The 21,373-nt window shown below is 44.8% G+C and overlaps 1 protein-coding gene and 1 long non-coding RNA gene across 3 annotated transcripts in view; one reads left to right on the top strand and one right to left on the bottom strand.

Moving 5' to 3' along the window:
* LOC115944795 (uncharacterized) overlaps positions 1-19,569 on the top strand; it is an 89,442-nt gene extending 69,873 nt beyond the window's left edge. Inside the window, exons 4-5 of the long non-coding RNA XR_014146461.1 lie at positions 13,924-14,056; positions 16,371-19,569. This is a non-coding gene — a long non-coding RNA (uncharacterized LOC115944795). The remainder of the gene's footprint in view (positions 1-13,923; positions 14,057-16,370) is intronic.
* The window catches only part of MYRIP (myosin VIIA and Rab interacting protein), an 86,680-nt gene that overhangs the window by 38,749 nt on the left and 26,558 nt on the right, over positions 1-21,373 (bottom strand). For both annotated transcript variants that reach the window (XM_081824749.1, XM_081824744.1), the window contains exon 7: positions 6,014-6,253. In XM_081824749.1, the coding sequence (XP_081680875.1) occupies positions 6,014-6,253 (240 nt within the window). The remainder of the gene's footprint in view (positions 1-6,013; positions 6,254-21,373) is intronic.

Below are 21,373 nucleotides of genomic sequence, written 5' to 3'. Positions count from 1 at the left end.
TTGCATTTATAACTCATGGATTTGTTTGATCAATAGTAAAATATTACGATGTTCAAGATATTTTTGATATTTACAATGAGTTCTCATTCAGGAAAAACTCTCTAGGTGCTTTTTTTTTTTTTTTTTAAAGATTTTATTTATTTGACAGAGAGAAAGACAGCCAAAGAGGGAATACAAGCAGGGGGAGTGGGAGAGGGAGAAGCAGGCTTCCCACAGAGCAGGGAGCCCAATGCGGGGCTTGATCCCAGGACTCTGGGATCATGACCTGAGCCGAAGGCAGACGCTTAACGACTGAGCCACCCAGGCGCCCCTCTCCAGGTGCTTTGAGATGAATATCTGTCATCAGAATTATCTAATTCATTGAGAGTTTTGTTTTTTTTTTAATGGAATATGTGTTGAATGTTTCCAAGGGCCATTTTGGCATCAGTTGGGATTATCCTGTGGTTTTAAAAAACAGTCCTTACTAAGCGATTTATTGTAACAGTGAGTGTCCTTCTATTAATTTCATTTTTGCATTCTCAGAATAAATGTATTAGTTGTGTGGGCATGTGAGTCTAATATTGCAACATTTGGTTTGCCAATATTTTATTTAGGATTTCAGTATTTGTGTTTGTAGGTGAGACTCGTATATATTTCTTTCTTTTGTTTTTATATTCTCTCCACCCAGAAATGTTTTCCAAGAGCACAATCCTGCTTATTCTGCCAAGCTGCAGACACACAAAGTATGTTCTTTTTCTTCTCTCCCCTCTTACTTCCTACAGTCCCATTTCCTCAGGGCATCTTACTTTTGGGCTTTTGTGGGGCAAGAACTCTGAACCAGTACCTTGTTTTCTAGACCTTTCTATCTGCAACCTTCTAGAGCAGCTCTGCCTTTCTCGCTTCAAACTGCATCTGTCTTATGTCCCATTGTATTGCTGTGGCTGAGGCAGTATCATTTTTCCTGTCTGTTCAGATAACGCCTGCATTTCACAGAGGCTGTAAGGAATCTTTGCACTGGACTTTTGAACAATCTTTCTCTAGTGCTCAGTTCATCTTCTGCCTAGAGGAGAGGATGTTCTGTTGAAGCCCCAGTGATCCAGGAGAGAACCTGGACCTCTTCCCGGGCTGGGAGGTCCCTCCCCGTACACACACAGGATATGGTTGTGGGAATGAGTGATGCCAATGACATCCTGAGTGGAATGGAACCTCCTCACCTGTTCAAGGCCTGTGGATAAGAGCTCTGGCTCTAAGTGCACAGCTGAAGCTCATTTCCACCCCCCAGGGCAACCGTTAAATGGACAGTCAGAAAAGAGGTGTTAGTTCTTCAACAGGCATAGCCCTACTGAGATCAATCACTTGTAAGATACCAGTCAGTACCTAACACTATATTCTCTTTAGCACCAACTGGAGATGAAGACACTCTTCTGAAATAGAATGTGACCTGGGATGAAAGACACCGAATCCTTATGTGAACAGTGTGTTATTTTACGGGGGCGAGACATACGCAGACAAAGTTGACTTTATGTTAACACTGATATCAACGAAAAGGTTTTCACGAGCACATTAAACTTCAGAAAGCCAAGGCTCTGGGTATTTTGAAACAGTCCTTAGATCTGTCTCCTTGATCATGGACCAGGATTGTGTATCCCTGTCCCTTGGTGTTAGTAAATGGGGAGCATCCAGGAGAAGATGCATAAATTTATCTCTTGTTTGGGGAAAAAGACATTTAATAGTTGAGAGAAGTCTCAATACTTTGATGAAAATTATTCCATGAAACTATACATATGGGAGATAGCTGCTGGTCTGTGACTCCCTTGTGAAAGCAAAGCCCAATGATCCAGCTACTTGTAATGGTAATAAACAAAGGCACTTTAAATAAAATGCTTTCAGGATACCGGCTATACAAATTTGACTATAATGCAAGAACTTACTAATTTGGGCCTTCAACAGACACTTATATTCTAAGAGCTTGATATGTGGGACATCTTTTGTCATATAAACAGTGTCATAAAGGATACTTAGGTCAGGAAACATAAAAATCTATCTAATCTGTTACGTATCTAGAACCAGGGGATTTTGGAGCCAGAAGGGACCTGGGGGACCATTGCTCTAAGCCTGGGAGGGTTATGGGACTTGTGGGAGGTCCAGCCCTTGAACGTAGTCTCTAAAGTCAGGCCAGGAGTCCTCAGCCATTCTTCTGCTCCTTCTTTCCGGAATGCTGTCCTTGCATACCTAGAGCAGACACTTCTAAGAACTGCTTTGGCCAGGACTTTCTCCCAGAACCATTGGCATGGCCATCTGCGCAATGGTAGAGGAGAAGCAAGTGCTCACTTCTGGGCTCTAAAGATCACATGGTTTAGAGGGCTGACCCCTGAGGTTTGATGGAATAAGGTGACTTAAAGAAAAAAACGACTCTTTGGAATCCAGTCCCCAAGAGGTTTCTGGGCTGGCCCCAAGCTCTGCAAGCTTGTTCTTCTGTTGGTAAAAATTCAGATGGTGGTAACTATCCTTCCAACCTCCAGAGAAAGTGAGCCACCTATAGGACAAGTTTGCCTACAGCAAAGGGCTGATTCCAGTCAAGATAATGCGTGTTTCTAAAATGGTTCTTCTGCGGCTGGACAGGATTCTGAAGCCCCCGTTCTTACGTGGGTTGTCATATTAAAGACACTAAACAGCCACTGATGTCAAGTGGGAACATGCACATTCCTCTGCTTTGGTTCCCGGAAAGCAGGGCCAGGGGTGGAGGCAGGGGGACAGTGACAGATGAGCAAAGCACTAACCTGACCTAGTCTGGTTTCACCCAGAAGCAGACCTGAGATAGGGATTTAGTTCATTCGGGAGGCGATCCCGGGAAACAGTGGTGGAGGAGGGGGACGTGGGGCAGGGGAGGGAAGGGCGTCAAGGAGGACTGTTCATCACTGCAGGAGCCTAGAGCTCTGTTGGCTGGGGAGCTTGGGGAGGCAGTGTGTAGCTCGGCCCCAGAGTCACCATGCCCATGGAGGCCAAATAGCTGGGGTACTGACTTTCTTCTCGGCAGTCACTGGTTAGGACTGCTCCCAGGCAGGGCTCTCTCTCTCCTTCTGGCCTGCCTGCCTTTTGCACAGGAAGAGGAGCCCCTGCTTCATCAGGGGCCTTGAGGCAGTTGGACTTTGGGCCAGTGTGCACTGCCGGGGCAAAGAGATTAGGGGAGCACTGACTACTTCTGAAATAGTCGTATGAGCCCTGTTCCATGCCCAAACCATGCCGTGTGCAGACAGCGCGTGTGTGCACTCGAGCTGTACAAACTAGTTGTGGTTGGCTCACAGGGGAAGTCAGTTATTCTGATCCTGAAGATGGGAACATGGGGCATTCTCATGCAGTGTCTTCCCACTTATATTCTACCTAGCACGACAAAGCCCAAGATGTGGTTACAGACCTATGTTAGACATGCCACGTGTTGCCTGGAAATAGGTACAAAGCTGGTACTGACCAGCAGACGGATGTTAACTCACAGTCGTGAAGTTTATTTTCCTTGAGGTTGTGATAGGGGATCCGGTATTTGCTGGGTTCCTGCTATGTGCTGAACGCTATGATGTACAATTCAACGCTCACAACTCTATCAGGGGTATGATTATTCTCATTTTACAGATGAGGCCAAGATGTGTTCATGCAATCAACCATGAGGCCCAGGGCTGGGTCCCAGGGATCAGCTGAAAAACACGGCAGGTGTGGGCCTGTCGCAGTGCTGGGAGCAAGCTCGGGGTCTGCAGGGCAGTTCCGGCTGCTGAGTGGAGGAAGGATTGGAGTAGCCATGCAGGGTCTGGAGGGACAGGGAGAGCAGCCGGGTGACAGGGTCTGGTGGGAGGCAAGAAATGACCCCGGCTTGTTCTAAGCACTGGCAGTGAGTTAGGACACTAGCCAAAGTTTGCAGAGTTTGCAAATTGCATGGTTGTGTTTCAAATTCAGTGTTACCTTGAAGCCTATCTCTATATCCTTCTGCTTCTAAATAATATTGAAGATATAAACCTGTATTTCTGTGTTCCCATCCCAGAGTAACCCATGCCTGATGCGGAAAATATATGTTAATTAGCTTTTTCAGTTTGTTACCCGGATTTTTACATACAGTAAGTGATATCTGATGGATATTTTAATGCACTGATTCATGGTAGGCTGGAGAACGACTTAAATTTTGAGAAACTGACACATTTGGGAGCTTGAATAAAAGCAACTCTCCTAGTTTCTTGCTCAGCGAGGGCACGGGGCAGGATGGGAGCTTGTCTTAGATTTTTTCCCCACGGGCCCCTCCTTTCCCTGTTCACGTTCTGTCCAAGAGAGCACAGTGCAGATTGGTGGCTGTGCCTCCAGAAGATGAGGCGTGCAGGCTGACAAGGGGTGGGAGTCTGTGACTCATCGTGGCCTGGCAGGCTGCTGGAACAACAGGATTTGGGGGAGCCTTGTGACCATCAGGCAGCAAAGCTGGTGGGATGCAGAGCCATTGTAAGAAATAAGGTGATACCCTTCACTTACCATCTGGCTCTGAGTTCTGGCAGACAAATGTGACTATCATGGGGTATTGGTTCAAGTAACAGAGAGGAGCAGAGGCCACTACCATTGAGGAAGCAATGGGTTGGAGCCCACATCCCAGGGAGGGGCTGTCTGTGAAGGCTCCAGCCCACAGACATGGCAGGGGACAGATGTGCGCACTGTCCGCAGGCAGAGGACCTGATGGATTGAGGAGTATGAGGCCTCAATGATTACAGAGCGGGGGATGGGAATGAGTGAAAGGCAGAGTGTGAGCTGTTGGAGGGCTCAGGGGCTTGGCCGTGGAAGATGGCCTGCACTTCCCTCGGGGCTGGCTCTTGACCATCTGTGCTCCTTGCTGGCTTGGCCGGGCTCCTCCTATGTAGCACCCCAGCTTGGCTGTTGAGCAGATGAAGGGGCTCATTGCCCCATTCACATGGGCTACCGGGAACTTGTGAGGTTATACAATGTACTCTCAGAAGAGGGAAAAAACTGACCACAAGTGCAAAGAAATCTAGATGTTTCCAGCAAGATCTTATCTGATTACAGGAGAGGCAGCTCGTTGTAAGGGAAGGAGCCTGTGATTTGAGGCCGAGCACCTTTGTGATGCAGCCCCAACTTTGAAGCTGACTAGCTGTGGGCCTTGGGTAAGTACCCTCAGGACAAGCCTCTGCATCTAATTCAGTAGGTCTCTATGACATGAATTCACTAACATAAGCAAAGCACTAGGCACTCAACAAATGTTAGCTTCTTTCTCTTCCACTGGAAGCAGTAGGGATATCCTGACTCTAAAGTGGCCGAGTCTAGCATGCATGTGCTTTGAGAAGCTGTAGAGGGAAAGACAGGGGGCAGAGCACTTATTAGGGGGCAGGGGGCCTGAGGCCCCCTTCCTGCCAGGGGTTCTTCCTTCTGTGGTTTCCTAGCAATGTCCCTGGGTACTTGGAGGGGTAGTTTGGGACTGGAGATCAAGTGGTTGGGGTTTTGGGGACTTTTACCTGTTTAAAACACCAGGATTCCACATATGGTTTGTTTGGAAAACGATTTTGAGGCTAAGACAAACCCAAATCTGCAAACAGCAGGGATAAATGATGCAGCAGGCCACGTTTAGCACAAAGACCATGGTCTGAAGCATCACCATTGACTAAAAGAGGGATAGCGAGATGTTCTCAACCCACAGGCAAAGTTCCTCTGGGGAAGGGCAGGGGAAGGCAGTAACATGGGCCTTTACTAATGAGAGAGGTGGTGAGCATTAATTATAGACTTGAAAGTAAAGGGTTGTCTTGGGAAGGACAGTTAGTAGAAGGAGAGGACAGGTCTCGGGAGGCCTGGGACCCGCGGGGCCCTCTCCCCGACTGAACCACTCAGCGCTAACCAACAGGGGCTCCTGGGGCTCTCCCGCATGCACGGGATGGGCATTTGCGAGACAGCTCGTGGGGGGCCCAGCACACCTCTGTGCAAATACAGAACTTCCTCTGCCTCCCCCTTCTCCCGCTGCCCACACCGAGCTGCCTGCAGGCGGCTTCACGGCACTTACCTTCTTCAGCTCTTCCTGGACGCCCTGGCTGTTCTCTTCAGAGGACAGACTTTCCTTGTGGTTCTCAGACTCTGTCTTGGGCTCCGACTCCTGATCTTCTCCCGAAGACGTCTCCTTCTCACTCATTTTCATCGCTAACTCATACAGCCTGTTTCTCAGTTTCTCCTCGGTGGTGGCCACGCCAGCCTGAGGGTGCCGAGGCTCGTTACTGATGTCAGTCTCTGACAGATCACCCGACACCTAAATGTAAGCCAGAAGCGTGAGCCGAGGACTCCTCTGCCAGGGTCAAACTGCTTGGTCCCAATCACCCCCAGGAAAGGACAGTCCAGGAAAATCAAGCTCTTTTAACTCGATCTGCTTTCTCTACACGTGGGCTTTTACTTTTCACTTGTACTTTCTCAAATACATGCACCCTAACACTTTGTTTAAGGGGCCCGGCAGGTGAGCATCTGTCCTCAGAAACGGGTTTGAGTGCATTCAGGGCCTTTCATTCACAAGATGCTTACTGAGCGCCCGCCATGGGCAGCAGTGTGCTGAGAGTACACGGCTCAGCACACCTGGTTGGCAGACCCACCCGGTGGAGGTGACACAGTAGTTCTAACAGCCCACGAAGGGGTACTTAATGGCAGGGCTTGAGGTTTGGGAAAGCTTCCTTGAGGAAGTGACGTGCAAAGTAGAAGTGATGTTCAAAGCATAGCAGTTACCCAGCTAAAAGGGAGAGAGAAAGACGAACAGCATCCTAGGCTAAGGGCAAAGATTTTGAGATGGCACAAGGTCCTTGCACTTAGGTAAGCAATACTGTGTGACATTCCCTTGATAATTACAGTCCCGGCGTAATTATTACACCTTCAGTTCCTACTATCCATTTGGTGAACACCTCCAAAGTTTCTTACAGGAGTAGATCCCTGACCAGGCCTGGGGAACTTCAGGAAGACAGGGAGATGGTGACTCTCAGTATGTCCTTGGCCGTAAGTTGGACAGACGTGTATGGAATTCTAACATGATAACTCTCTTTACACCATCAGGGTCCATTAGACCTGACTTTAGTTTTTCAGTTTCCTCTTTGACTTGCTCTATTTATAAGGCTTGGTATTTCATTGCTTTTATTCCTTCTTGAAGGGTTTCTAAAGAACACAGAGAAAATTTACTTATTTTTTTAAAATAAAATAAAACTCATTCTATTTTGTAATTACTATGTGGGTTCACTAGTCTCTTTGATAAATCTATGATACATGATGGCATCTTTGTGATCTTATTTTTCTATCTTTTGAAATATCTTGCTCTTTCATCATCCTGGGAATTATCTTTCATCATTACTCATCAATTATTCTCAATTATGCTAAAAGAGACCAAAATAATAAAACAGAAGAATGGATTGGCCTGGAAGGATGATTCAGTAACAGACTAAATCATCATTTATTTTGAGTCTGCTTTTACATTGCATACAGTTGAAAATTCAAAATTTTTCATATTTGCAAAGAGAAGAAAAGTGACAGAGAACAACATTTCACAATTATTAGATGACTCAGAAGATGAACTCAAAGAGAAGGAGAGCAACTCTTTAGACTCTAACAATGACAGTAAGTTGATTATATAAGTAAAGTCTCAGGCTAAGAGCCTTCAGATGATAGTGTCTGAAGGTGAATTTTCTCAAACTCAAGAATTGATGAGTAAACAATGTATTTATAAGGACAAAAGGAAATACGGTATTTTCATTCAGTTAATCATTCAACAGGAAGGGTCTCATCATATAACATTTTGCCGCAAGAATCTGGACCATCTTGTTGTGCTAAAAAATGTGCGACAGATTCTTTCATTCTTTATGATGTTTGTGCATCAAATTTACTTGATACTGTTGTAACTGGACAGATGCTGAAGGCAGCTGTCGATATAAAGGTGAGCAGAAGGAAACAGATGACACAAAAGTGAAGAAGAAGAGCCCCTGGGTTGATAAAAGAAAAAGAGTCCACTGGAAATGACTGTTTCTCTGGTCCTGAGCAAGAATCAGTGATGAGGGCCTCATGAGAGGTGACCAGTGCTCCCAGCATGCTTGAGAAGGATTCTTTTGTCTGTGGACACGGGGAAGCTCAATGGGGAGAATGGCCTCTGAACAGGCTCTTGAAAAATGAGGAAAGTTTTAATATGTAGACGTGGGGTCAGGCATTCTTGATGAGGAAGTAGCAGGGCCAGTAAGACCCAGGGTGCATGAGATTGCTTGGTGTAGCTAGAGGAATAAGGCTTAGAAATGGGACAGTGGGGGGCTTGGGATGGAAGAGAAAATGGGCCTGGGTCAGATTGTGGAGGCTTAGGGATGAGCTTAAGGAGCTGAGCTTGTCTACCAGATAGTTTCACTGCTATCATGTGGTATGCATTAAACTAGCCCGGAAATCAGCAACTGGCCCCAAACCCACACTCAGGAGCCCTCTTTTACCAGCTCACTCAACATATTTAACACACTGAAATACCAATTCATTTTAGTTCCCAGTTTGCTTTCTTTAGATTTGGCCTATTTCTTTACCTTGTAAGAACCTTTGAAGACTTGGGTCAATGGCGATTCAGTCCACATTCAGCAAACATGTACTGAGTGCCTACTGTGTTCTGGGCCTGTGCTGGCCACTGGAGCTCACAGGTGGGAGTGACAACCTTCCTGCTCTGGCTGCATTCATGGTGTGATGGAGAGACATCATCTTGACACACTGTGTACAAGGCACACACATGAGTGTCTGATGAGACTCAGGGGGAATCCTCACCTAGTTGGTTGGATGGATGTTGTCGGGAGAGAAACAGGAATAGGTGACAGCTGAGTGGAATCTTAAAGAATGAAGTCCTAGAGATTATCAGGATATACGTCAAGTTTTATCTGAGTGTTGAGAATTGTACTAATGCTAAATGATGGCCCTGGAGTTCAATAAACACTATAGGCATACGTACAGGGATCTGACAGCAGGAGATGTGATACCACGAACAGAGATGGAAGCATCCTTATCAAAAGCCGCCAGAGCTTCAAAACTTACTGAGTAATATTTGGCCCTGTAATGTTTATCAAGTACATTAACAAATATTTACATCTCTAAGAAAAATAGGTCTGTGTTTTCTTCCTACAAAGATCAAGCTATCCCTACTCTGTGTTATAAACTTATACGTTTTCCCCACGTACTGATTTTCATGTCCGTCTCCATGAGAGCTGGGACAGTAGATGTTAAGTTGGGGTCTCAGCTAACACGGGTCTGTTGTTGGCCTCTGTGGATCCTTGATACTGTTTGCAGACTTCAATTTACATGCACTTTTCTAGGGGGAGGGGTACCAGCTGTCATTAGAATTTCATTGGCATCCACGCCCCCAAAGCGCTAAGAAACATTGAGAAGAATACACAATCTACTCCCTGGTGAGACAACAGTAGATAAGTACATGGTACTTGAGTAGGGGATGGCAGATTTCCAGCGGAATTCAGAGGAAGGGGGAGAAGGGCAGTTGGTTTCCAGGGTCTGTCGGGAACCTAGACTCAGCATGTAGAGAAGCTGAGGATCTGCAGAATCTCCAGCCTGAAGAATATACTCTTGTACTTCAAAGGGACCTTAAGTATGAAAATATTGGACAGCAACTCAAACAGATTACTAAGAGTGTTATGAAGACAGTGGAGAATTCTAAGAAACTTTTGTGACGTGAAAAAGAAAAAATCATAGGATGAAATTCCTATGGGCAAGCTGGATAACTATCAGCAATATGTGTATCTGGGCATAAAACATTTTATGTAATTGGTTGAAAATAAGAATTGCCTGCCCACCGGTGCACTGTCTCAATCCTCCCACTTTATAGATCAGCACTGGTATATATAAGGGGACATTATTTTGAGAATAAGAAACTCATGTTTTTCAGTTCCCACTAAAACTGCATTCTCTTGTATCTTCATTTAAAAAAAATATTTTATTTATTTATTTGACAGAGAGAGACACAGTGAGAGAGGGAACACAAGCAGGGGGAGTGGGAGAGGGAGAAGCAGGCTTCCCGTGGAGCAGGGAGCCCCATATGGGGCTCGATCCCAGGACCCTGGGATCATGACCTGAGCTGAAGGCAGATGCTTAACGACTGAGCTACCCAGGTGCCCTGTATCTTCATCTTCTTAGCTAAGCCTAATTACCCTAGGGAAAAGAGTATAGATCTAGAACGAAAAGATCATTGATCATTGATCAGCTCACCTCTTTAACATGGTGACAGAGTAGCCCAGATTTTGTGGAGACAGAAGTTTCTAGAGACTGAAGTTCCCTGAGGTTCAAATGCTGGATTTTGCTTGTTCCTCAGTTGGGATCCAGGGAGAAGGAGCCGCATAAGCTGCCTGTGGTCTCTGACCCTTTGGCCCCTAATAATTTGAGGCAGCTATATCAGAGTTGAATCAGACCCTGAGGAAAGGCTTCAGAGGGAGGCCTGAAGGGGCTCCAGGTCTCCTCAAGCTCCTGTGTGGGGCAGAGAGCATCCAGAAGTGGGCTCATGGAATATCGTTGGTGGTGCTGGAAGATGAGCTTCCTAGGGGCTCCTATGGTGGGAAGGAAGGGGCTGCCTTGGGGCAGACAGCCAGGGCCCTGGGGAGGATGAGAGTGGCAGCCATGATGGGGCCTGAGGGAGAGGGACTGTGTTCTGACCTCACACACAGGGAACAGACAGGTTCTCAGGCCTTAGGATGCCAGCAGGGCGAGAATGACTTCGTGAACAGAGGTTCCATCACTGAAGAGACTTGCAAGGACCCAGAGGACCCTGCTCAGCCCTCAGATGGCCCTGCAGCCACAAGGACTCCAGAGGCTTCCCCTCTGGCTCCCCAAGATGGCAAAAGTGGAGAAAGTGGAGGGGTTGGAGGGCTGATTATTTGCCTAGAAGAGGAAAGTCGGTTTTAAAGAGATAAAGTTGTTGAAATCACAAGAGGCTGAGTGTTCCTGGATTGGCTAGTTTACATTGCTGGCTCTGCAGACTGGGGAGGTGGAGGAGGAAGGGTACGGCAGTTACAGAAGGACAAAGCATCCCCTTTTCCTTGCGCACATCAATGTAGCATGTGGAACCTGGAGACTCTGGCTAAATAAGAAAGTATAGTTTTAAACACCTAGTGACAGAATACTCATTAAGCTAAGCTAGGACGGTTTCTTAAACAAGAGTCTGCTGATATATTCTCAGTGGTCTGCAAGTTCTTATTTATAATAATTTTTAAATTTTGGCTTTAATTTCATTGATCATCTAAAAAGAATTACCAGGGCAACTGAGTGTTGCCAGCTTCACCTCCACGGATCTTAGATTTCGAACCAGACATCCTCTGAACAATTCCTGAGGAATCTGGGAATTCTCATGTTTGAGAAACACAGAGAGAGAAGTATAAGGAGGTGATGGGGTGTGCGAGTGGGGGCCAAGCCTGGACAGTTCTTGTGGTTGAGCACATGAGTGTGGGTGAGTACTGCATTGGGCACAAGACACGCCAGATCTCATTAAAGTGGCCTGGTAGTTCCCTCTGTGTCCACGAGGACGCCGGCCTTGTGTAGGCTGTCCAAGGTCACGTGACCAGCGTGGGGCCAAGCTGAAGACAGCCTGATTCTGAAGGCCAAGCTCTTTCCATTCTTCCAAGACAAGGCCAGATGCTCCAGATTAAACCAGCTCATTAGGAGCAGAAGATAGCAGAACCACAGGGTAGGGACAGAACCCGACAGGCAAAGGACTTAATCCGTTCAAAGAAGTGGAAGTTTCAATGAGGGAGAAGCTACTTTTTCTAGAAGCTTTCTGGAGATGGATACTTTTAAAGATTTCCTTAGAGAACTGACTGTCTTTACCTTCATTCACCCTTGTGATCTGTCTTTATGCACCCCGAAATCCTGCCTGCTTTAATTTAAAGCAATTTTTCTCCTATTACACCTCCCCATCATCCTGATCAAAATTCTTCACACGTTTGAAGGGAGCCATGTTAACGTCTTCTAGACTGAGCAACCCCAGTCCTAGAAACCTTTTTTTTTTTTTTTTACAAAGCCTGTCTTTCATCTGCCAGGTCATTTGAGGGAACAGTGGGAGGCTCAGCATTTTCTCCACGTTTAAAAAAAAAGCCCAGCTCCAGGATGACTTTCAAATGTTACATATCAGCCTTCGTTGAATGTATCCTAGTGTCCTATGGTTCTCCCTGTTCCTGCTGTTGAAAAACACCGAAGCTGACCTAAAAAGCAGAGTTTCTGCAGCTTGCTTTTAGATATTTTAGTGAACTTCAGAGAAGAGCCCTGACTTACAGGCTACCCAGCCCTGGGAGTTCCGTATGTGGCAAATACATGGAGTTTTACTTGCAAATGCCTTGGCAGAGTTGTCCTGAAGCTGCAGAAGGGAGGGTGAGCCTCGGGGCTGGCCGACTCTACCGCTGATCTGTTTTTTTTCTGAGGACTTGGACAATTTCTGTCTCTGGTACCTTCACGCAGAGGTTTGTCCTCTCCTGATGTATCACTATTAACCTAAAAATAATTTTATTCACAGGTTGTGCCCTGGTGATGAAGACGTTTATTTTTCTTATCACTGGTGTGATAAGAACAGTCACACATACACAGATACACACCAAATCCTCGGCCAACTAACATGGTGGGAATGGGAACATGCCACCTGGAATCTCATCAAATTTAATATTACAATCTATTTCCTCCTGCCTCCGTGAGAGACCCTTCACAGGGAAAGACCTGAGTTTGGCCAGTGGAACTGTACGGAAGGTAGATGTGGGCGATGCATTTGGTTAAAGGAAGTCGTGTGAAAACTTAGCACCTAGATATCGATCCGGAAGGTTTAGTTTTAGTTTTTACAATTACAGGTCAGTTGTCCTGGTATGGATCCCAGGCTGTTTTCCGAGTCTTTCAGATTATAAAATTGATTTAGAAACAAACGGACAAAACCTTAATCTCATCTGGGGCATGTCTCCTTTTTCCGGAGCAAAAAATCATATCTGACTAATGGGGTCTGCCGCTCGTCCATGTTTTTTCTCTTTATCACCTTCTATCTGACAGAATTAGACTGTGCCATTTGTTAAAAGGGCAGCTACTCATTCCCCAGAATTATGCCAGCCCCATATAAAATATCTAGAAAATCACTAGCCTGGCCTTCTCAGATCAATATGTACATGAGGAACAGGCATTTGAGACACAATTATTTTCATACTGACCACAATTGGTCTCTCGCTTTGGAGAGAAATCTGTTAGGAATGAAGCAGCATTAACAGCGGATTTCATCTTTGTTTGTTCCTTTGACTCTGCATTGAAACTGGGTGTAGACCTTTGGATTTTGATGGTGATTCAGAACCTGGACCTTAAGGCCAGCACACAAGTCAGAATTGTCAGAAGAGTCTCCTAAAAGTGATGGCATTCAGTGCAAGGATTGGGGTGGAGGGATGGAGGGGTGTTCCAGATCCCCTTTTTTCATTGGTTCCTAAAGACTTGTCACCCATTTTGAGTGAACTGGGTTCAGGCCCCCGCCATTTGGGATAGAGAGTTCAACATTTTCTTCACAGAGCAAACATGATTTGATTGCCACAAATAAGTAAAGGCTTTAACTGATAGGTAGCCCTGCTGTTTAATATCTGCCCCAAACAAAGACTCTAATTTAACTATTGCAAAACTAATGTCATCATTTTTGGTGGCTGATCCTTAATATCCAATGACTGCTGGTTAAAAATCCTATACAGCAGGACTTCTAACCCAAAGTCTGCGGAAACTCAGGAAAGTTCCTGCTCCAAAAACTCCTTGACATTGTCTGTAAGCTTTTGAGTGCTTGTGTTTATGCATCCCTCCTCCCCCCCCATGGAAAACACACACATGGGGGAGAAGAGTTTGTGCTCATCAGGTTCTCAATAGGGTCTATGACACAAAAATATTTAAGAATCACCATTATTCAGCAAGTATCTTCTTGTTTTCCAGACCTGTTCTCTGCAACTATCATGGAGGGCACACCTAGCAGTCATGCTCAGAGGGAATCACTTGACAGATGCCCGACTAAGATTTTTCTTCTGTTGAGGGGGTATTGGTTACACCTGCTCAAAACTGTTTCCAGGTTATTATTTGTACTTGCTTAGGCTGCTGTGTAGGTTGGGAAGAAGGGGCAAGGGCAGAGGGCGGCCTTGTCTCAGAGTAGTTCCACTTTCAGCCAAATTATTGTCTTCTCCTTAAGTTTTCATTTCAGGCAAAGTCCCATGGCTAAAAAGATTTGAAAATCAATGGTGAAGAATTGGGTGTTGGGTGCAGGGATTACCACCCTTTGGTCTGTATACTGGAGGAAATTCAAATACAATTGGGGTAGATCGAAGGACTTGCTTGGGGATTTTCTCTTGGCACACCTCAGAGGGATGTGCACCTGTTGAAGGCCTCAGTGTTCATGGGATGGGGGGGGTGGTCACAATTGCCAGAGAGCATCCCCTTGAATTTGGAACTGAACAACACTCATGAACCAGGGCTTGGGGAGGTAGCCATCTACTCCTCCACATATCCTGGAGTGACCCGGACCAGCAGAGGTCAATGCATTTGGCCCCTGATAGACTGACTTGACTGAAATGTGCCTGCATTGGTCCATACTGAGTGACACTGTGAGAAGCAGCCTCCAATGTGTGTGCTCATTTGAAGCAGGTTATAGTGGAGGGTGATGCATTCTGCTTTCTCTTCACGAGGACCCACAGGATAAATTTCTCATGAATCTCAGCTCCAAGAGCAGCATCCTTTAAGGAATGGATTTGCTGTTCTAATATGGTTTCCATGACTCAGCAAGCTGCTCACATCATTCTCTACCTATTGTCTTCTAGAAAGCTCAGAGCCAAATTTTTGGCATTGTCAGCTTGTGATTAGGACCTCTCTGCATCCATATTGTGAACTAACATTACTCCTAGCTTCATTTATTTTTTCTATCCTGATTTTCCCTTTGTCCTGCTTTTCTTATGTTTTCATTTTATTCTCTTGTGTTTACATTTATGTAAACTAGTTTAAATTCTTTCTGTTGCAAGGCATGAACACATAAAATAAATGAATATTTACAGATTGTTAAAGAATTAGTAGCTTCCCAATGTGGCAAGATTCTTAGAACGTCTTTTAAGAATAATTAAGACCTCACCTGCTAGACAAGGGGGCAAATTTACCCCAAGGAAACAAGTTGCACTAATGAGTACAACAAAAAATGAAACGTCAGAGGAAACTGAAATAGCAGCCTCCTGCCATCCTGATGTCTCAATCAATGGAAAATTAATTAGCAGGTTTCCATTTTAAAATGATACCTGGCAAACATCACTCTACAACCTCTCCAAGTTTTCCACCAAAACTGTGTGGGAAGATACAGGAAAAGGTGAAAATTCACATAACTAAAAAGGAATGGAAGTCAGCTTGTTACTAGTAAATGGATGGGAAAAATTTTCACTAAGTACAAGGCCCATGCAAATGAACTGAAAAAAAAAAAAAGTTTTTGGAGACCCATCCACTCTCTCCCTCTCCTAAGTAGTCAGGATAATTGCTGTCTCCCCCTCACCCCCCCATATTCTCCCAACCTCAAACCCTGGTTCAGAGTGTGAGATAAATGCTCACAATAAAAAAAATAAAATGAAAACCTAACAAACAAAAGCACAATAGCTGAGCCTTTTGTTGTGGTGGTGGGGCATTTGAAGCATCCAGAGATAAACCCTACTCCCAACCCTCTCACTTCCTCCTAGTCTTATAGCCACTTAGAACATTCAGGAGGGCAGAGGGAAGAACTCGCCATGGTACCATGTTACATTCTAGGAGGTGTGGTCATGAAAATGTAAAGCCCCGGGGTGGGCGGGGATCTATAAAACCATGTAGAAACTTCAGCAACCCTCAGTTTGTTTCCTGGAGGGGGGTGGGAGGGAGGGGTGGCTGGGTGATGGACACTGGGGAGGGTATGTGCTATGGTGAGTTCTATGAATTGTGTAAGACTGATGAATCACAGACCTTTACCCCTGAAACAAATAATACATTATATGCTAATAAAAAAAAGTAATTGAAACTGTTAAAAAAACATGTAGAAATATAGAATGATTTTTGTTCTTTTCCACTCATTCATTCATTCAACATATGCATTTTCAGTTGTTAGCCATTTGTTCAAAGAAACATACAGCAAGATGATGAGAGTAGGAAAAAGCTCCTCTCAAGCTGGCAGAGGGGAAATGGTTTCAGTATGCTAGATATTGGCAAACAGTGGGGTGGAGACAGCTTTATCCTCACTAAGGATGACTAACAGAAAAAGTTAACATGGAATTTATGGAAAAATACAGCAGAACAAAGGAAACCAAAGGTAGCTTGAAGGCATCACGTAAATTTTACTAACAAGCAGGACACAACGTCTGATAGTGGTTTTGTGTTTTCATTAGGGCATAATAATACAGAGTCTCAATGAAGAGGTACAGAAAGTTACGAGAGAGAAGCACTCCAACTAAAAGACAAGGCTGTGGCATGAGATGAACTGCGAGACTGTTGAGACAAAAGATTGCAGAAAGACTAAGAGCACGACGGCAGGATTAGAACCCACATCTGACGATGGTAATCGCAGAATTAATCCCAGGAACACAAATGAGTGATGGGAAGACAAACTTGGGAAGGTGTTCTAGAAGACTGAAGAAAAGATCAATCAGAGAAGGGAAAAAGAGTAAGAGAAGATCATAGACATGGAAGACAGAGAATTGAGATTCAAGGTAAGGATTATGGGTGGCCTGGAAGAAATAAGAATCAAAATGACAGAAGGAAACCCTCCTGAGTTGAAAAAATACCCGAGTATGCAGAGAAGAGCTCACTGTCTTATGTGCAAGAGCACGAGATGAGAGCACACTACCCTTCTGGCAAAATGTCTGCTCTTTAAAGATAACAGCAAATCAAACAAATGTCTAAGAGAAGAGAAAACGGTTATACATTAAGGAAAAATTAAGATGTCTTCAGGTATCTGTTCATCACACCAAGGCAGGAGGCGGTAAAATATCGGCTGCAGGGCTTTGGAGGGAAAGTGATTCTGACCCACAGATGTCATCCCACCAGCAGATATCAGGGTCGGGGTTCTGGAGGTCAGAGAACGCATTCAGCAGTCTATGGTAACAGATTACAGAGTGATTCCATGTGCAGAGTTACATGTGAGGTGAGATTTGAGGCTGGGGATGCAGTTAGAGAATGCAGGACAGGACTTCTGCCCTCAACTGGCTCTACATGCTAATTGGGGCTGGTGAGGGCATGGGTCCAGCAGGGACTGGAGCTGCCAGCACGCACTGGTTTGCCTCCTAGGGACTCACCAGACTCCGAAGGGACAGAGAGTAAGAAAACCACAGAAGCATGAAGACAACAGTAGAAAAGAGTAGGGAAGTTAGGGAAGTGAAGCCTGGCAGACATGAAGGCAAGGGAACATGAGCTTCTGAGGCAGGACCTTGTCTGTCTTGCTGACGTCCAGAACAATGTGCACGTGTACATGGAGTCTGTCCTCAACAAACAGAGAATATGTGTTCTTTTCAAGCACACCCATGTAATAGTCACAAAAACTGGCCATGTATTGGGTCACAAAGGAAATCCCAACAGATTCCCAACAGCAAAACCACATAAGCCATATTTATTGCTCACAACGCCATGAGGACTAAAAATTAGAGACAATAACAAAGCAAAACAAACCAGAAAGCTATCCACTCTTCTAATTACCTCTTAATTTTGATTAAAATGAGAATCACATTGGAAGTGATAATTTACTTAGAAAAGTTTGACGATGGGCACACTACATATCAAAGCCTGTGGGATGCAACAAAACTGTATTTGAGGGGAAATTCATTATATATACACGTACATTATCTACATATAATGAATCTATCTATCATCTATCTATCTATCTATCTATCTATCTATCTATCTATCTATCTACCTGAGCCAGCTTTTCATTTTATTAATCTCAACAGTTTTATTTATTTATTTCTTTTTTAAAAAGATCTGATTTATTTATTTGACAGAGAGAGAGACAGCAAGAGCAGGAACACAAGCGTTTAGGAAGCCAGGAATAGGCAGATGCATCTTTGTTTTGAGAGTATCCACTAAATGTAGAGGAGGCAACATACTTAACCGTGTAGCACTGCAAGCACGTGCCTAAGGACAGCAGCAGGACACAGACCGAGTGCCAATGTCACTACCGCTTCGGGGAGCACAGGTTGTCGCCAGGGCCAGATGACGAGCAAGAGAAATCAGGGTAAATCATGGGAAAAACCATAAAAATGTCCTCCATGTGGACAAGATGAGGATCTACCCGGAATAACTAAGAGAATCATGTGAAAGACTATTAGGACTAAGAATCTATTAGGTGCTAAGTTATAAAATATAAACATAAAATCAATAGTGATCTATACACTATCAGAAACGAATCAGCACGTGTAATAGATAAAAGAGATCTCATCCACAATGTCAACAAAATGTATAACATACTGTAAAACCTGTGAACAACAAAAGTAGGAGAGCTTTGAAAAAAATCTCTGCAACTTGAGTGAAAGTAAATAAATGGAGACAAGTATGACACCACTGGATGGGGAGCCTCAATATTATAAAGACATAGATTTTTCCCAAATAGATAAATGCATTTGGAGCAATCTGATCATAACTTAAAATTTTTTTTTCAACTTGAAGAGAAGATTGTAAAAAGTCATTTATATGAGTAAAGGATTGAGAAAAGTTAAGACACTTTATAAAATATCATCGACAAAAAACAACTGTGAAGGGAAGACCATCTACCGGATATCAAAGTATGTTACGAAGTTATTATAATTGAAATAAAGTTGTATTTGTACACAAATGGGACTTCTCCATCCATGGAACAAAATAGAGAGCATAAGGCAACCAGGCTCATGAAATAAAAGAAGGTCAATATATATTAAAGGGGGCATCTGAAGCCAGCAAATAAAACATGGATTATTTGCTAACAATTTGGTGACAAACGCTTACTTTGAAAAAATAAGGTTAGATCTTACCACATATCCGGAAAAGCAAAGAACAGAGGAACTAAAGGGCTAACTCTAAGTTACAGTGCTCAGAATTGTCCCTGCGTGGTGCAAGGTGATAATAAAAAGACTGACTTTTATTGGACTTATTACTGTTTTAAAATTCTCTACAAGACGTGCACCCTTTCTGCTTGCACCCTGGACGGACGGCTCCCACTCCTGTGCTCCCTGCGGGGGGCCACCGAGAGGCAATCTTTGGCAGGCACTGCGGGGACATGTGCGCTGACATTTCTATCATTAACTGTTAATAGCAAGCGACAGGAGAGTATGGAGAGTAAGAGGCCGATTCCGCTAAAATACAGAACTATATTTCTAAATGTACTATACATATGTGAGTGCACAAATACATACAACTCCAGTTATTTTGGAGGAGATGGCGGGGGTTTAGGTTGTGGTGGGGGAGACTATATCTGTATGTTCACAATTTTTTTTTACATGATATTCATTTATTTATATAATTAAAAAGTATGCAAATGGTTAAAAATACATATACATCCCTGTTTGTATATGTACACACATATAAGATCTAACCTCATGAAATATATCTAACCTTATAAAATACGTATGTATATATATTTTGTATTATATGCATGTGTGTGTGTGTGTGTATATATATATATATATATTTTTTTTTTTTTTTCTTTGAGAAGAGAACTGCCGTCTCGGGAGAGCAAGGAGGGCCTGAGTTAGTGCAGCACCACTGCCACCTACTGGGGAGGAGAGGACACTGCCAGGGAGGCAGAAGCAACACACTGGTCCTAGAGCTTTTCTGGGGGCCCCGTCTTCTCTCTATCGAGGCCTTGCAAGATGACCACCAGAAGACAACTTTCAAGCCACCTCACAATAAACAGGAAGCTTCACGCAGCCAGTTGTTGGGGATACACGGCAAGTGAGTCAGGCAGACAACCCTCAAGGATATCCTTTCGGGCAAGTGACCCAAAGTCTCCGTAAAACAGTCTCCACTTGAGCTAGATAACAAGGAGTCATCACTGAGCAGAAGTTTGTATTTCTACTGTACGATCACAACAGTCCCACATGGCAGATTTGTAATGCTCTGCTTTTACATAGGAAAACACGAGACCTTGGACCAAAGAAAGGATGTTTTCTAGGCAACATATTAGCAGCTTAGGCAGGACTGATGCCCGATTCTGTGACCTGAGGGCTTCCGAGCCCACAGCTGTGTTCACGGGGACCTCGTGATCAGGGATCTGGCTGATGCATTCATAGATGGGCATCGTAGCAGACGCTGGTGATGTCCCCGCCTGTATCCCCTAGAGCTACCCGAGCTGCCTGCAGCCATGGGGGACAGTTTCTGGCTCACTGATCATTTCCCACCACAGACCTGGGTCTCTCCCTTCTTCTTTGCCTGAAGGATTTCTCAGGCACCACTGCAAACTGGTTGTGTGTGGAGTTGATGCTCCCCTGGGTGGGGCCACTCTGTACCAAAGGCAGATGGGAGACTGTGGATGAATGCTCCTGTCCTCGGGTGGGGGGTGTGTCCCATGTGGTTCTCCGTGGGTCTCTGGTGGGATGGGGCCCCAGTTGTCTATCGCCTGCCTTAATAGGCCTTTCTCACTGCTCTGGCTCACTCTTGGGGTTCCTGGGCTCTCCTCCCACCTAAAACCTACATCCAAATCCTTGACTTGGAGCCTGCTTTCAGTGAGACCCAAACTAAGAATGCAGGGCACGGTGGTTGAGTACCACTGGAGATGCAGTGGGGTTCCAGAAGTGGCTGTGGTTTCTCCAGGAGTGTGGAAAGTCAAGTTGACAGCAGTGTGAGCCTATAGAAGGCAGAGGCAACCTAACTAGATCTTCCATTAGACTCTCAGTTTCAAACGCAATCCATTGCTTCTATAAGGTCATTCAAAGCAAATGGTGTGTGAGTGCACGTGCGTGTGTGTGTGTGAGAGAGAGAGAGAGAGTGTGTGTGTGTGTATGGGTGCATCTTTCTATGGAGAGAGCCCACAGCTTTTATCATAATCTCAAAGGAGGTTCCTGAACTAATCCATGTGGGCAGAGCCACTGAGGATTCTGAGAGGGGGTGGGAGGTGGCCGAAAGAATCACAGAATGTGAGTAAACTGTGCCCTGAGTTTTCATATTGAAATAACATTTACTGTGTCTAGGACAGAGCTTAGTTCATTCTAAACATTATCTTATTCACTCATCACATCATTCTTTGAAGGGGGTTGTAATAGTATCTACATTTACAGACCTGAGCCCTTGCCCAGGTCACACAGCTGGATTTGAAGTCAGGCAGCCTGACTCTAAACCCCATATCCTTAACCCTGAGCCAACGGCCCTCCAGCTTTAGGACAGCAGAATCCCTAGGAGAGCTGGTGACCACACATGCCTGGACCCCATC

Source organism: Leptonychotes weddellii, chromosome 1 (assembly GCF_054177405.1).
Source record: "Leptonychotes weddellii isolate Sample4059 chromosome 1, ASM5417740v2, whole genome shotgun sequence".
Taxonomy (NCBI): Eukaryota; Metazoa; Chordata; class Mammalia; order Carnivora; family Phocidae; genus Leptonychotes; species Leptonychotes weddellii.
The sequence above is the reverse complement of the archived record's forward strand: the minus strand, read 5'-3'. Positions and strand labels throughout refer to the sequence as shown.